We start from the raw sequence: 16,503 nt of genomic DNA on the forward strand, positions 1-16,503 counted from the left end.
AGTCCCATTTGCATTGGTCTGTCTGTAAAGGTAAATTTCTTAAAAAGTATAAATAAATAAAGTTTTTAATGAAATTTTCCAATATCTTTCATCAATGTGTTCCTTGGTGTTGCCTGTGGATTTCTTTTGTCGAATGAGAATATAATATATATGTGTATATATATATATATATATATATATATATTTATGTACAAATTATATTAAGAGTTAGAAAGACTAGTAGTTTTACGCTAACTTACTTAATACACTTATACAACAAGTCATTGATGCAGTGTTTCTGCATTAGAAATAGGAAAACTTAAGAATTGTTTCTGTGTTTTATGTTTAAAGACTGAGAATCTATTTAAGGCGATTTTTTTCCACCTCTGTTTCCTGGTCATCGAGTGAAATACACATAAAGCTCTGACAGTTCCTGCATCGAGAAGATTAAAAATTTTATCAGAGAAAGTTTGTTAAGCTTGGCAACATTTTGCTTGGAAAATGGAGGACCTATCTATATCACATCAATACAGATATCAATTATTACTTTGATTAGTTATAAACTTATTAGACTTGTTATATATCATTACCAAACTGCAATGACTTAATAATAGTTCTTTACTTTCTGACAGTCAGAGGGACGACAGGTTATAGCAGTACGTGACATAAAATTACAATGTCTTTTCGTTCTCCATTTAAAAAGTAATTAAAAATACTATTAACGTATCTTTATATAATAATTTTATAATAAAAAGATTTTTACAATAAAACAGGACAATATTGTATACGTTTGTGCATAGGCAGTTTAACAATTGTACTTTGTGTAACTAAATCTTATTAATTAAAAAGGTATATAACTGAATTAGTATTTTAGGAGAGAGTATAAACAAATGTCACAGCTTTTGATTATTTTTTGGTTCACGTACCGTAAACCTATGCATCGTAACCATCTTTAATTTTCATCGATAGTAAACAATCATGATTATAATTTCACGCAATTCACTAACTAATTAACTTCATGGTTAAACGCACATATTATTATTCCCTAAGTTTACAATATCTATCTACTTTAACGATCATTAAGATTTTCATTCGTAACTATATATATGTATGTATAATAACAACAACGATGATGACAATAATGATGGTTATGATTATGATGTTATAATGAATGATGATAAATAGTAATAAACAACTTCACCATTATTAATTTTCATTCATGTTCTACGCATTGCATACTATCTGTTTTAATGGAATGTCTATTTCGATTTTCATTAAAGTTCAAAGGAAACTACATCCGATATTGAGTATGTATACATTTTTATCAGCGCTACATACATATGTATATACTTATATACGTCTCATAGCCATTATTATTCCTTATTTTCAACCTAAAAATAAAATTCAATCGCTTTGCGTTGTACATACGTATTCGTAACGTCGTCGATGGAGATAAAAAATTTGATTTATTAAGGCGGATGCATAAACGAATTTGATGGGGATGACGAATGCTAAGAATGACTAACTGAGTGAAGATAAATATTATCCTGCCGAATTCTTTAAAAAATTGTAAGTTTCTTAACTATGAGCAAATATCATTACATTTCAATCAATTTACGTGTCACTTTAAGTGTCTAATTTTATAGCGGTGAACTTTTCTACCAGTCTTTTTTTCCTTCTCCATACCTAGGCATTTTAATTATTAAAATCGTCATATTGAACCCTGTGTTTGACTGTATCTTGTTTTTAACAACATTTGTGTATATGGCACAAATGGATATATGTAGAGCTCACATAACTACTATGTGTATACATTGTATTTCTTCCACGCGGACGCGTAAATTGCGGGGAAGACTTTAGTTAATTAATAGTTTTATTCTCCTTTCGTTATTTAAACCCTGTCATAAAATTTCATGTTACTATCTTGCCAATCTTAAATTTGTATTCTGTCCCAATGAATATAGTATACGATAGTTATCAATTATTATGACAACAGCATTGAAATTGTCAGCAATTGATGCAGAAATCGCTGTCGTTGTAATTGTTTTTATAATTGTTTTAATTTGCAAATATTGCAAATATTGCAAATATTGCAAATATTGCAAATCGTGGTTAATTTTGCAAAATTCACTTGCCCACAATTACGATTGGTAAGAAGAGTTCCAGTTTTTGGCAATTCTGAAACGTGGAAGTCAATCATCGCTGTTGCTGCTAATGTTGTAAGGAAAGACTGTCAATATGGTAGTATTCGATGATCTTATGTTAACCGCTGGTATCACGGACGGTCCACTCGTTTCTGCTGCATGCTAAAGTCTCCACAAGCTTGATCTTCGTGCTCCTGATCCAGATCCTGTCGTACATACACGATAAATATTATTAAATTGAATCTATAATTAATTTCCTACGTTTAGAGAAGTTATCAAACGTATTACATATAGCTTTTCTACGCCTTTAAGGATCATACGCATGATTAATGCCGGGTTTGTTACTAAACACTACGGACTAAACTGGTTTGAATTATTCTTGTAATCAGTTTAGCAAATCAATTACTCGTATAAATATTAGTGGAGAACGCAATGGTACCGGCTTGTTTAACGACATCCTCCTTTATCTATGATTGTACCGACCAGCATGAGAAATGGCCACCATCTCTATGGGCAGGGAACCTCTTCGTTTGACGAGTGGTTCAGGAATAGAGTCCTTTTTTCCAAGTTCCCTCTTCCATTTAAGCCATGTGCCATTATCGTTTCCATCTGTTGATCCTCCAGAAAACATTTCCGGTCCTCCGGAACTTCTCCTCCTCAAAATCTTTTTCCGATTACGAGGCTTACCATTTATACTACTCCTATTGAACATATCACGGCGTAATTCAGATATGTCTGCTGGCACTGAACCTCGCCGCGGGGACGGCATGCTAGGGCCGGTGCTATCGATTAGTCTTGTTATTCCGTTATTGTTGCTACTTCCGGTATTGTTATTATTATTGTTATTATTTATTGGGAGATTTTCTCGTTCATCTGAAAACATGCAACTTTAGTAAGAAATGTTAAGTGAGTTGCAATGCAACAAGTTAGGATGTGTTGTACATACTGGTTAAAGATAAAATATTGCCAAGAAGATTTCCAAGAGCAGTTTCTTGTGGAAGACTGGCTCTCCTAGGTGTTGCAACATTACCCTCCCGAGGTCCTAAGGCTAATCTATTGACACCTCCAGCTAAAATACGTACCATTAGATTCTGCAGGGTTTCTGAAATGAATTGCTCTTACCTTGATGCCTGGTAATGTCAGCGGGTACAGACCCACGTCTGGAAGTATGATCAACTCTAGATGGTATAGGTGGCATTGCGATGTCATCTAATCTTGATAGCAAACCAACTGGAGCAGATCCACGCCTTCTAGCCCATGACTGACAGAGTGGAAAATGGAATCATTATTTAACCCGTTTTCATGGGAATTCAAACATTCTGTGTAAATAAAAAATTATAAAGAACTGATTAATTATTATACCTGACTACCCTTTCGAGACAAAGGAATCCCTTTAGGATCTTCTACCGCCCGTGGATCAACGTTTTCCTTCATCTGTACATCGTGGCTCAATTTGGCAATCTTAGAGCTCTTTTCTTTCATAGGTTCCGAGTCACGTTTGCTGCCAGTAGAAACGAGCTCGTTATTCGAATCACCACCACCGATACTTCGTCGCGGTTCACTACCACTATCGCTGGACGACGACACGCTTTGTACGAGAGGCGGTGAATCCGGTGGGCTTCCGATGAAGAACACCTTATGAGTACTAAGTTCGGAGGTCACTGGTATTGCGGTAAATCGTCTACCCCCGCTATCAGTCATTATTGTCTTAGTTTCTGGCACAGGAGTTGAGTATCTTCGTAATTCAGAATCGATGCACTTCATTCTCGTAACCTGCATCGAACTGCACTGATCCGACTTGAACGCCACTGTAGTCCGTTGATTCTCGCCTACCGGTTTATCACCATCTAATTTCACTTTCGAAACAAAGACGGAAGTACCATCCGTCTTGGAGCCTGTTTCAGTAGCACGACTCTCTTTCTCTTCGCTGGAACCGGTCAAAGACGCATAGAAACTCTGCGTGAAATCGATTCCTTGAGCAGAAGAGGGTCGCCTTTTGCCAGTTTTAAGGCTGGCGTCTTCGACGCGGATAGTTTGCACCGAATGACGTCTCAAATGATCGCCACTCGAAGGAGGCTCCATCTTCTGCTTAAACAACTCTGGAATCGCGGACCCGTATTTCTTCCCTGGTACCTCAATCTCTTTCGTTATCTTTACGCTAGCCTTTACTTGTGACGAGGTTCCCTCGAACTTTGGCGGTGTACCACAACGACCATCCGAGCAAGATTTCTCCTTGGCAGAGCACGACGACGAGCTAGAGCTGTCTCCCTCTATCAAGATCTGAGAGTAGCATTGCGCCATTTCCGCGGTGGCAGACAGATATCTCATTCTAACGTATGGCTGCAGGGGAGGGAAGGTTTGTTGCCTCGTTAACTGTTTCGATTGTGTACCCGCTTTCTGAGCGTCTGGCTGCAAGACTGTACTTAGCCTCGACGCTTCAGCGCTATTAGTGATGCTAGCTATACTCGGTTCTGGTAGAAGACTCTCAGCGCTGACAGGTCTCTCACCGGTATTGGCGTTCGGTGAGAGTTCCTGGCCAATGCTGCTCTTGGACGATAGCAACGATAACGAGCTGGGGTCCAGGAAGCTTTGCTCCTCCAACTTTAGCAACAGATTCGTTTTTGATTTACTCTGCTCAGTGGGCAGACTCTCGCGTCTGGCTGCGCTTCGCGGCAGCAACGTTAAAGGCTTCGATACGCTCAGCGGTACCGAATGACGTCTTCCCACGCGTTCCAAGCCAACTCGCGCCGGTAGGCTTTGCATCCGGGAAGACTGAACGTACGCAGCTGGTATCAGCAAGTCGATGCTTCCTGTATCGTCCTCGTCCGCGACCGGATCATCCACAGAGCTAACCGCGTCTTCCGCTTCCTCCAGCTCGGATATCTCCGTTTCCGTTTCCTCCGCGGTTTCCTGCAGATTCAAGGCTTCCCATCTCTTCTGATTACCGCGTAGATGCTCCATCAACGATACGCTTAATCCGTCGCCCAGGAAACGATGCCATTCCTCGTACAGAGGCGTCACGACGAACTTGAGGAATCCAACTTGTATCTTTGGTATGCTAGTGGTATGCCGATCGCATAACGGCGTTACTGGAAGGTTCAATCGACGCTCGTAATCGCCCTGCCGAAAGAATTCTTCGCATACTTTGTACGACCATTTCCTTGAAATATCCCACGGTCTGCACGGGTTCGATATATCTGCACATTTCAGAGCTATTTGCAAAATGAAGTGCCGATCGTCCGGTCGTTTCATTTCTAAGAGATTTTCATCCAAATAGTGCTGCGAACATTCCATAAGAAAACGATTAGAGGAGATACCGCCGATCATTATTTTAACAATGATTCAAAAGGATCGCTTTTGGAATTATGTTTTCGAGGTATCGATGATGAAAAAAAGGTCTTAGTTAGTCCCATTCACCTGTATCATCCGCGTCTACTAAGTTGAAACTTAGGAGAGTAGCTACTTCCAGATCGTAACCTCTACTGTATTATTGGCTAGAAATTAATTAGGCTTGTGTAAAACCTAATTAGTTAGGTGTGTGCAGACGCGGACGGTACATTACGAAGCACTCTTGTGCAATTGGACTGATTGCCAGCTAATTGCTACCAAAGACCTTCACCTTGAATCGAACGAGAAATTCCTGTTGCCTCGTGATGTCCGTGGCCAAAATCAACGAGCTGATGTGTCGTTGAAGTTCAGGTCTCACGTTAGCAGGCAATTGATCCGAGACGCCGCTTTCTAACAGACAGCCGATCGCCGATCTCCAATGATGATTCTCAAGAACCGACGTGTTCTGAAAGGAATTCAATGTCACCTGTCGAGTTGTTGTTCAGTTTGCACACGGTTTCGAATGGAAACTACGTCTCGAAGATGATCGACTCACTTGATAGAGAGCAGCCAAATGATTGCTCGTGGCAACCAGAAACGGTTGATTGACGCCCGGATGATCGAGATCATGCGTCACCGCGGCTATCAGTGCAGCCATGATCTCCAAGTTGGTTAAGTGTGTTCTAATCTATAAATGTATGAAACGTTGAACGAGCTCCTTTTCAATAATTCGTAAAGAACGAATTTAGAAATCTTTGAGTTTTTTTAGAGTCACAAGAACCTTTAACAAAACTGACTCGTGTCGACAGCATTTTAAAAGTAATAAAACTGATTGTGAGTGAATGAAATGAATATTTGATGGGTGATACGAGTAACAAGGATACTGTTATTCACCTTTTCCTCTTGGAGGAAGCAATGCATAGCCTGAGTAACATCTGTGGCGTGTATACTGTTGTGGTAAGGATTTGTACTGTGATAACCTTCCTCGATGAAGGCTGCAATCAAACGAGATGATTAAAGAGCATTGCTCTTTGCGCTTTAGAATCTTTCGAAAGTTTAAGTAAAGATTCAGCCACGACAATCATGATCAAAGGTACATATTAGAAGATAAGATTCTAGAGACGTTTATGGTTTATAATTCATATGGTTGAAGGTGTAAACGACTTCCGGATGCGTGATATACTTATAGACCGGTCATACCCACTCTATAGAAAGTTCATCGAATCTTTACTGTACGCCATATACATACATATGGTACGTATAGGGTTGACTTACCAAATAATTTCCATACCGTTACCACGTCTAGATTAAAGTGCTGCAGTAGCCCGTACCAGTGAAAAAGATGCACGCATAACACCGGTAGGGAACGTCCTGAAAATCAAATGCAAACCGATAAATAAGTTAGAAAAGAACTTGGAATTGATCTTGCGGGCCTCATGCGGCGAAACTGACATTCTATGTATGTGTATGTAAGTATGTATCTATAATGCCGGCTTTTCAACATCAAGTGTGTCGGTAGTTAACACTAGTGTTAAAAAGAGCAAAGTGTAATAATTAATTTAGGTACATAATAATGGTATAACGAGATAACGATAAACCCGTAAGATCTTTTCAAGCGAAAAAATTTGAATAATGAAAGAAAAAAAGTTAAGGGTATCGCGTTCATAATGGATCCATCCTCCTCCATCTTCCTTTTGTTTTTATTTCTACTAAATTTCGCCCCGAACATGGCGATGTCTTCTAAAATTCAAATAACACGCCGACGCGCGACGCTTACCATTGTTCGCATGAATTTTTATCAGGGATGCATCATGGAATTAATGGCACGCCAGTCAGAGAAAGACGTTGCTGATTTACATACATAAATATCATACTTTTCTCAGTCGTAAACCAACGCGGGCGGAATAAATGAAGTAGAAGCTGAATATCGGACCGCGATTTTCCCAGATTTCTCACTGTACGAGTAAAGTATCGTCATTTTCCATTCGTTAGCTTAAACCTGCTGTGCTTGTTCTTCCACGTCTCTGACTAGGAAAGGGGTAGGTAAATGGAACTATGTAAATGTATTTAGATTGTAATAAAGTGTTCTAGATGGAAAAGGTTTAGGATATTGAATATTTTTAGGCTTTGTGGGCCAAAAGGTGAAAGTGAAATTATTATGCAGACAGAAATAAAGAATGTTATGACAAATTTTTATGGAGATAGATATAAAAATTATTTTTAACTCCCGGGGAAAATAGCTTGTTGACCCTGGTTGTAAAATATTATAATTAATTTTCTTTTTGATGCTGAATAAATGTTAACGAACAAGAGTATTTTTAGTCTGTGTTGTGTAGATTATTATAATCAGAATGCCAAATAATTTAAGTATGAATAGATATGAAAATGGAATATTACAACATTCCAGAGTATCGTAATTAATTGATGTTAACACTTTATCTAACGGAAGCTTATTAATAAGCTTATTAATAAGTAACGACTATCGAAAAAAAATTAATTAATAACCTTTTGATTATTACAAATTCACATATAATTCAAATGAATTAATGAAAGTTAGATGTATTTCAATTAAGAGGAAATTGTAAAGAAAGGTTACCCCTTTTAATCTTTAGTTATTATTTGAATTATAAGGTCGTAGTATGTGTATTTGTTTTATTTATGACCGGTGGATAATGTGTTAAAATGTAGGTACATGCTAATCGAAATAGAAATAAATTATAAAAATGATGCATATGTAGTCATGTTTGAATATTAAAAAATAAATATTTTGTCATTTTTTCATATTTTATATTTATTCTAAATTTTACTACACAGTGTAGAATTAAAGAAAAAAGCATTATACATCACACTATTAGTTGGTGGGTGTTTATCATGGCAATTTAGATATCGTGATATAACCGCAAGAATAGCATGATTTTTAACATAGTTGCTTACCTCCCGTCACTGTTTCCAGCGTGAATGCATTAAATCGCCAGTTTCCGGCCTTTTGTAACACGCACTGCAACAAATCACCAACGCACAATAGATCAGCATCAGTGAAATGGACGGTTTCGTTGTGCGCGGAAAGGATCGAAACGTGTCCCCCGAGCACAATGGCATTGTAATGGAACAACCGTGTTCATTTCTTGAGAATACAGTAAATCGTTAAGGACCCGAAACGTGCTCTTTTGCGTGTAAATGATCGGTGAACAGCATATGTTTACTTCGATCGATCGATCGATCGATCGATCGATCGATTGAGTATAACCATGATGTTTTATGGAGTATTTGAAGTTTATAGGGTTTCAAGGGCGAAATTGTACAACACTGTATAATTGTATAAAGAATATTTAAAAAAATATTGTTTCTTCGCTTCAGAAACTTTGAATTATGAAATCGCGAAAACGAAAACGAAAACGAAAACGAAAACCACTATTGCGCTATCCTTGTCCCCCCGTCCAGGAGAGACAATTTTCAATTTTCCGCATGAGGCCCTCAGCTTAAAGTTTTCAATTATGTAAACCTTCCTTATATAGTTTGATATCTCCATTTATTATGCAACAATCTAATAATATAATTAGAATTCTTTCAAAAGTTTCTATAGATTTATTTCAAATGAGCAATTAAGCTTTTCATCATTTTATAGAGTTACAATTAACTTTCAACTGCTATATTTTCTCCAACTAATTTAACGTTTAGCTAACTTTTCTTACGAGTGTACTTGGAGCTCGTATACAAATATGTATCCTACTTATTGGAGTAGGTCCCTGCGCGAGGATTTGCCAGAAACATTTCGAGTTTCATCTCTCTGCTGGTACCTACATTTCTTTTTGTATAATTTTGCGAACGCTACGTTCCTTTTTATAATTTTGCAGTTTATATTTACATAGGGAAAGTCTGCGAGATTTGCAAGCAAAACGCGTATCAGTACGTTTCTTTCAAAAATTATATAGGGTGTCCTGAACTAAAGCTCGTTCCAAAAAATGTCTCCTCTTGAAACAAAGTATTACTTAAATTTTAAATCTTCCTTTTCTTAATTTTAATATTATCTATTTAAGATTTGTAACTAATACTTTTCTTTTAATTACAAACAATAAGTATCTAGTTATGTAGAAATATAATATTTCAAAGAATAACGAGATATCTAATTATAAATTTAAATTTATTGTAGCTGAATTCGAATTTTAGAAAAATGAAATGATTATATTATCGGTGCGAACTGCGTTTGTTGAACTTCCCGTGTCAATAAACTCGAAAGAAAAACGAAACAAGCTAGGGAGTTCTTTTGTTAATGACCAGCTGGTGTGTGCACCCGTCTTATATGGTAATATTTCTTGCTCGGTGAAATTCGTACGAACCAACGAACGTGTAAATTTGCTTCTAAACACAATTAGTGGCTCACACGCGCACATGTGCGCACACATATGCGTATAGGTCACAATCATTTCTGATCAGTAATGTCGTATTAGCACTTAACCGGTTAAATCGCTCAAAGGTTGTGATCGTTTGACCGCTATCATCGGTTTTCCACCTCAATTACCTAACGGTTCAAGTCCCTTAAACGCTTCGGATTTTATCGACCCAAACACCTGCTGATTTTAATCAACTGATTTTTTTTACGTCAGTTTAATAAATTGCATAATATAGGTGGTACTATGGAAAATTTCTAAGAAGTTCAAGATAATCCTGAAAAATATTTTTACTAATAAAAGGTAACGGAATTTTTAACAATTTTTAACGTTTCGATCATTTCTATGAAAAATGTTACATCTCTCCCTCGAGTCTCGTGACGAGGCGGCTTTTCCCAAGATCGTGTGCGTAAAGTTTATATGAAACGATTGGTAGCTCACCTGAACCAGGCCGTGGAAAATATCGTCCAGAATACCAGGCTCTTGAGTTAAGGATCTCGTGGTAAGCCTCTTACGACGTCTTTTATGCATCGTCAGGAATCGACCGGTAGGCCTAGGTCTCGAGTGACCGATATCCAAACTTTCCAGCAGGACTCGGTCCACCTCTGACAAACGTCTCGACGCTGCTGCTTCCGGTTTTGCTTCATCCCGAATCTCTGTTATAGTTGCTGACACACCTGACGTTGGCAGTGCGGCGCTTTCTGTTAAACAAACAAAAGAAAACGAAAGAATTACTGCTTGAAAAATGGCTGTAGCATCGGAAAATATTTTCAATTGGCAATTGAAAAATAAAAAAAATTCCAGTGGAGGGTTTTCTCTATTTCTAGCGAGAACAGCTTAAATTGAATTTTCATACTATACATACCTATACTTGTATATTGTATGTATATAATTTTTTGAAAATGCCGAAATATTATTTCGAACAAAATTATACATATAGCTGTTGAGCCACTTGATCTGTAACAACCTAATAGAAACTAAAAGGCCATTAAGCGTTTCATACGTCGCTTGTGTCACGCTCCAGCATTTGCATAAAAAGAAAGGCTGTAATCATATAATCATATACGTGCACGTACGCATCATAATGTCGAATAATACGCTGTCGACGCAACGACGTACTCTAGAAATTGTGTAACAGAAATTATTAGCAGGCAAGATGATCTCTCGTGTTGCAACCAAGTCATTTGACAATGCTTTCTAGCCAACGCTTCGTTACGCAAACGTGTAATTGTCAGGGAGAGTTGGTGGTTATTTCTTTAGGCAATAAGAGTGCATTTCGAGATAAAAAAAAATTGAGAAAAGAAAAATGTTTTCTAATAATATTAAAACGAAGTTAGCTTAAAATTATTGTAATTCCTTAGGTACTCGATAATTATTATCTTCTCTCTACACCAATAATATAATTGAGTAGCCTAATTACAGACAAACGCTCGAACCTTTTACAATTAGAGCAACTACTAACGAGGCTGAAATTCATTAGCACATCGTAAATGTGTTTTATGAATCTTGTTAAGCATCGTTAATTTCCATTTGTATTTTTTTCCATTCTACAAGTATCGAGTGCGTAATTATTACATTAGCGTGAAAAAAATCATTACCTATTCCAATTGTAAGCTGTTGGAACTATTATTTTTTTGCAAACTAAAATACCTACTATATTTTTTAATTTTCCTTACTTATTTATTCATTTGCACTAATTTGAATTAAAATAGCGTATTCTTATTTATCTTCTAATTGCATGTCGAAAGAAACGCAATAATTTATAATGTGATACCATTAGGTGATTATTAATAGAATATAAATTTAATTCGCAACGAGTAGAAATAGAACGCGAGTCCTGCAACTCTTCCTCTCCCTTATTATCTCTTTCTCACTCTTATTCTCTGGTGACGCGTTCACGCATCGTGGCTGTCTAATTAACCTAATTGCGGTCGTGCGTGTTATCAGTCGAAGAAAACGGCAGACTTTATAGCGCGTACGTTTCACCGAGGTTATCGCTTTTAGTTTCCTTTCTCTGTTCGTTTGTTTTCTACTTATCGTTAGATTCCAGCATAGCTCAGGCATTGTCTTCCTGGTATACAATAACAATGTTTATAACCGTACTCTGTTATAAGTTTGTTTAATAAAACCCTGAGTCTCTCCAGAAGTGACTTCTTATTTAAAATAATAATAATAATAATAATTATTATTATTATTATTATTATTATTATTACAGGACAACAGCTCTTTTCACATTAAATTTTATTATTATTTTGTAAAATAATCGATAAAGATTCCTATTTCTTTTTCTCTTAAATTTAAATATGAATAAGATAAATTTTATTCGATAGAGCATGATGAACATTTGAGGCTCAGTTTCTTTTTACATACATTGTATTTTTTAAGCCTTCAAGGTTGTTCTAATTATTCTAAATGAAGCTTAGAATTTTTCTTATGTAACGATGCAATAAAGGTATTGAATAACCTATGATAACATCATCTTAACTTTATACAATCTCATTATTTGTGAGAATCTCGTGAATAATGCCCTGCAATAGATATCTATGACGTTCACTTACGTTAGTTTATGAGAATCCTTTTTTTATTCACATTACTAGTTACAGAATTTCAACAGAATTTTTTAACAAAATTTAATATGATAAAAAAAATTATTAATTTCATTTGAATTTAACAACAATAAAATTTAATAGTAAACTTCCCAAGTAAGATTGAAAATTTGTTATTTAAATAATTTAAATTAGTTTATACTCTGTTAGAAATTGTTTGCATGTTTTTAATTAAATGTTCGGGTTTATAAGATTACTTCCGATGAAAAACATCAAATTTCTTTCTACACAAACTGTAATGCCATATGAAAGAAAGCATGAAGTTTCATTAAAAAAGTTTCAAGCAATTTCATCATTTCAAAACCTTCATCCACAATTCTGAAACCTCTTTATTCATAACAGGAATGAAAAATTTTATTGAAAATTTCTAACACTGTTGGGTGTTATTCATTTATAAAATCACTGAATGTAAGTGGAATAAATGGAATAAATATTGAAAACAATTTTTTAACAATTTCTTAATATAGGTACAATTATAGGTAGAAATATACTCTCGTTATATTGCCATGTGAGCGATTAAATCTTGACACAGATTTTTAAGCATACATACTAGTAGTGAAACTCTTCCATTACCATAGATTTTTATCTACCTTAACTGAATGTTTGCAAAATTTTCGTCCACGGCAATATAACGAGAGTCTATCGTAGTACTTATTATGCGGAGATATCAGTATTATATGCACCTTTAATTTTAAGTCAGAGCAATAATTTGATAAAATAGCTGGCAAGAAAAAATTGAGTTTCCTCCGTTTACCTCGAACGTCCTCAATTATACGATAATAATGATTTATAATTAGAAATGAAATGAGAATTTGAAATCAGACTGCAAGAGAGGCTTATTTAGTAGATTTCTCGGAAGAAAATCTACAGAGAAGATAGAATAGTAGAAGGTAATTTAATTTATTTTCCAATAAGACAGGGATCCAAAGCATTGTGATTGAATCGTTGTAGGACGGATTCTTTATATCTTACCCTATCAGTGAAAAGCCTATCCAAATCCTTTGATATAAACGCTACAGAGCATCTGGGTTAACTGGAGGAAATCAATAGAGGAGGAACCCAGCGTTTGTATTGTAAAGAATTGGTAAAGAACTGGTAAAGAACTGGTAAAAAAATATTTATTATTAAACTAACAGTACAAAATTGCTTTTCATATGAATTTTGATCATGTATTTTTTAGAATCTTCTCTAATCGGCACAATTACCCTATTTAATTCTTAACTGGTACCTTCAAGTCTTGGAGTACTCTATGTATACATATAATCAAATACCAGATGATACTAAGTATCTTAGTGGAACCTGGGTCAATTGTGACCGAAACTTATAAAACGTATATGTAGAATGGTATTAAACTAAAATTAAATATCTCTATTACAGAATTAATGAGAAGATAAATTCGTTACGATGAACGGTACATAGAACAGTTATTCATCGGACATGCAAACAACGAATTGATCGGACATTGAAATTTTTATTGACGTTCAGGAAGCGTAAAATACGTCATACATCACGTTCTTCTCCATAGCCGCTTCCTGTACCATCCAGCTGAACCGGAAGTTTTATTACTTTGCTTCCTTCGATTTAAAGTTAACGCGTCTGCATAAATAAAAAGTTATCAATCGTGTCTATAATTCTTCTATTTTATATTTATGCAGATTTCCTGAACTATCTTTTTTTTTCAGGAAACTAAACTAAAGTTTAGATGGAAGTTTTTCAATTTCACATTTACACAAAGTGCAAATAAATGAAGTAAACTGAATTTTAAAATATGGTTAGTCACATGGTTAGAGAGATATAAAAGGTACGCAGTTACCCTATAAAAAATAAAAAAAAAATAAACTGATTAATAGTTGCACTCACCGGAAAGACGGACGAATACAGCATTCTGTTCCCCACTGTCCACCGTTATCTCTGCGCTTCTCCTCTGTAATGATAAAAAATATTATCGATTAAACACATAATTTCATAATTTCATAATTTATTATTTCTATAAATGTAATTCTAGTAATTAATTTAGTTGTACAGCAGCGTATGATACAGAGCTCGATTTTGTCGATTTTGAATTTTAGTTCAAAAATATACTTCCATGAGTATACTTCTCCTGAATTCTTTTCGTATTTCATTGCTACTTCGGTAGAGGTAGATACTACATATGTAGTAGTGTTACTCCTATAAACCTTTAATTATATAAATAGTGTTACGACTTTTTACAAAATTATTTCTCTTTGAACGCTCTAGAATAGTGGGAAATTTATGAAAAAAATATGGTCACGTTGGTTCTGTATCAGAGCATACGGTGCGGCGTCATACAGAGTGATACAGAGCGTCAATGAGGTGAAGGAAAAAGGGGGCAGGTTGAAAGGGTCGTGTGAAATTTAGTCGGGAAGCGATCCTCCCCGAGCTGGCAGCGTTCGACAATTGGAACTTTTCATTGGTGCATTGCCAATCGCGAAATGGAACGACCTGGATTCGAATTCGCCTCCCAGGTAACGATTAAGCTGCTTCGTGATAGGCCTACCTAATATTCCAAGAATCCGCGAAGGAACGACTGGAGGAGGATGCCTGCTCATTACGCCGGCCACGTACGAAACGTTCGTGAACTTGGCCAGAATTCGTGAACGTCCAGGCCAGCCGACCTGGAGGAAAAATTAACGATGGATTCTTTTGAAAAATTTCTAATTGTAAGTATTATTTCCGAATACATACACCTATATTTCAGAATAGAAAATTATCAATAACAAGAGTTTTCGAATATGTTTTCGAATATTGGGGGGAACTAATTTCATTAATTACTACGAACAACCTTGTATGTACAGGATCAGTCACATCTGATCGTGAAATCCAAGCACGGTTCCCACAGCATTTGTTTATTTTAAGCCGCGAGATTTACAGTCTCAATATTTTCCCTCTGTGCTTGCAAAACGATTGTACATTTGGTTTAATTCGATGCATTATACGTATATCATACTGTCACGAATAGAATAATAAATTTTACGCTAGTCATATCTGTTCGTGACCGTCCATGAAAATTTGGTTCGGAGCCAATCTTTGAATTATCATTCCAGTTAACGACGTATGTACTTACATCCATGTACGACGCTTAACGGATCCTCCTAGTGTGATCCTCCTTCAAAAAATACAAGTATTTGGATAATGTTAATGACGAAAGTTAAGAAGACCTTTAACGATAAAGTTGAAGAAATTATAAAAGCAATTTCTACATTACTAGAGCGACGTTTAGGTGGGAATATGCAAAATAATAATGAAAGTTTTAATGGCTTAATATGGCACTTCGCTTCGAAGCTCCGATACTTGCTCCGATAAAAATTGCAGACATTGCTGGTTAGTTGGCAGTAACGATTTTTAATGAAGGTTATTAATGAAAACGATAGAGATAATAATCCATGTTGGAAGTAAAACAATTTTGCCGATAAACGAGAAGAGAAGATAATAGAGGTTGTTGAAAAGAGACGTAAATAGGCATTAAAGAAGATACAGATGGTTAGTAAGAGCACAAATGCTGCTTTGCAAGGGTTGTACGAAGAAGAGAATGGTGTATTATACGTTTTTTTTTTTTTTTCAATAATTAATTAACTGCAAGTATCAACTTTTTTGTACTCTTACCTTCTAAGGTGAGACTTTTGAAAGAAAGAAACTTTGAAATTTTAGAGTGCTACCTAATTACGCGAAAGACTATATCGGTTCCAATTTGGTTAATTTTTTCGGGTAATTAGGTTAATTTATTAAAGCAACATTATCCAGAAAATAAACTAAACCTCTGGCTACCAGGTTCTACGATACGTACATACAAAATTGGATACCGTATCGATCGCGTTCGTTGAATTATTGACGTTATTCGATAAAATTATTTCATCGGCCAGTATGCGGTTAACTGCAGTCAATTCTCATTTAACAGATAATTACCATGAAAATAATGGGGTATTTCGTGCGATGTTACAAACCGCGCTAGAATAATGGCGACACTTGAACGCTACGCATGATAATACATACCGGCTCCGAGCCGGTAATATTAATATTCATATTTTAATTAAGCGCAAT

The 16,503-nt window shown here is 35.8% G+C and overlaps 1 protein-coding gene across 11 annotated transcripts in view; it reads right to left on the reverse strand.

The window, feature by feature from the left end:
- Window positions 1-703: 703 nt before the first annotated feature.
- LOC117608685 (uncharacterized) overlaps window positions 704-16,503 on the reverse strand; it is a 44,962-nt gene continuing 29,162 nt past the window's right edge. For 5 of the 11 annotated variants that reach the window (XM_034334160.2, XM_034334158.2, XM_034334155.2 and 2 more), the window contains 12 exons: window positions 14,305-14,368; window positions 10,280-10,539; window positions 8,385-8,448; window positions 6,726-6,821; window positions 6,345-6,445; window positions 6,007-6,138; window positions 5,743-5,916; window positions 3,486-5,402; window positions 3,246-3,384; window positions 3,070-3,192; window positions 2,607-2,996; window positions 704-2,329 (listed from right to left, as the gene is read on the reverse strand). In XM_034334160.2, coding sequence (XP_034190051.2) covers window positions 2,286-2,329; window positions 2,607-2,996; window positions 3,070-3,192; window positions 3,246-3,384; window positions 3,486-5,402; window positions 5,743-5,916; window positions 6,007-6,138; window positions 6,345-6,445; window positions 6,726-6,821; window positions 8,385-8,448; window positions 10,280-10,539; window positions 14,305-14,368 — 3,504 coding nt within the window. In that variant the 3' untranslated portion in view covers window positions 704-2,285. Of the gene's footprint in view, window positions 2,330-2,529; window positions 2,997-3,069; window positions 3,193-3,245; window positions 3,385-3,485; window positions 5,403-5,742; window positions 5,917-6,006; window positions 6,139-6,344; window positions 6,446-6,725; window positions 6,822-8,384; window positions 8,449-10,279; window positions 10,540-14,304; window positions 14,369-14,962; window positions 15,082-16,503 lie in introns of those variants that run through there. The other 6 variants (XM_034334166.2, XR_004582390.2, XM_034334162.2 and 3 more) reach the window with 6 other exon arrangements.

The sequence above is a fragment of the Osmia lignaria genome, chromosome 2, assembly GCF_051020975.1.
Source record: "Osmia lignaria lignaria isolate PbOS001 chromosome 2, iyOsmLign1, whole genome shotgun sequence".
Taxonomy (NCBI): domain Eukaryota; kingdom Metazoa; phylum Arthropoda; class Insecta; order Hymenoptera; family Megachilidae; genus Osmia; species Osmia lignaria.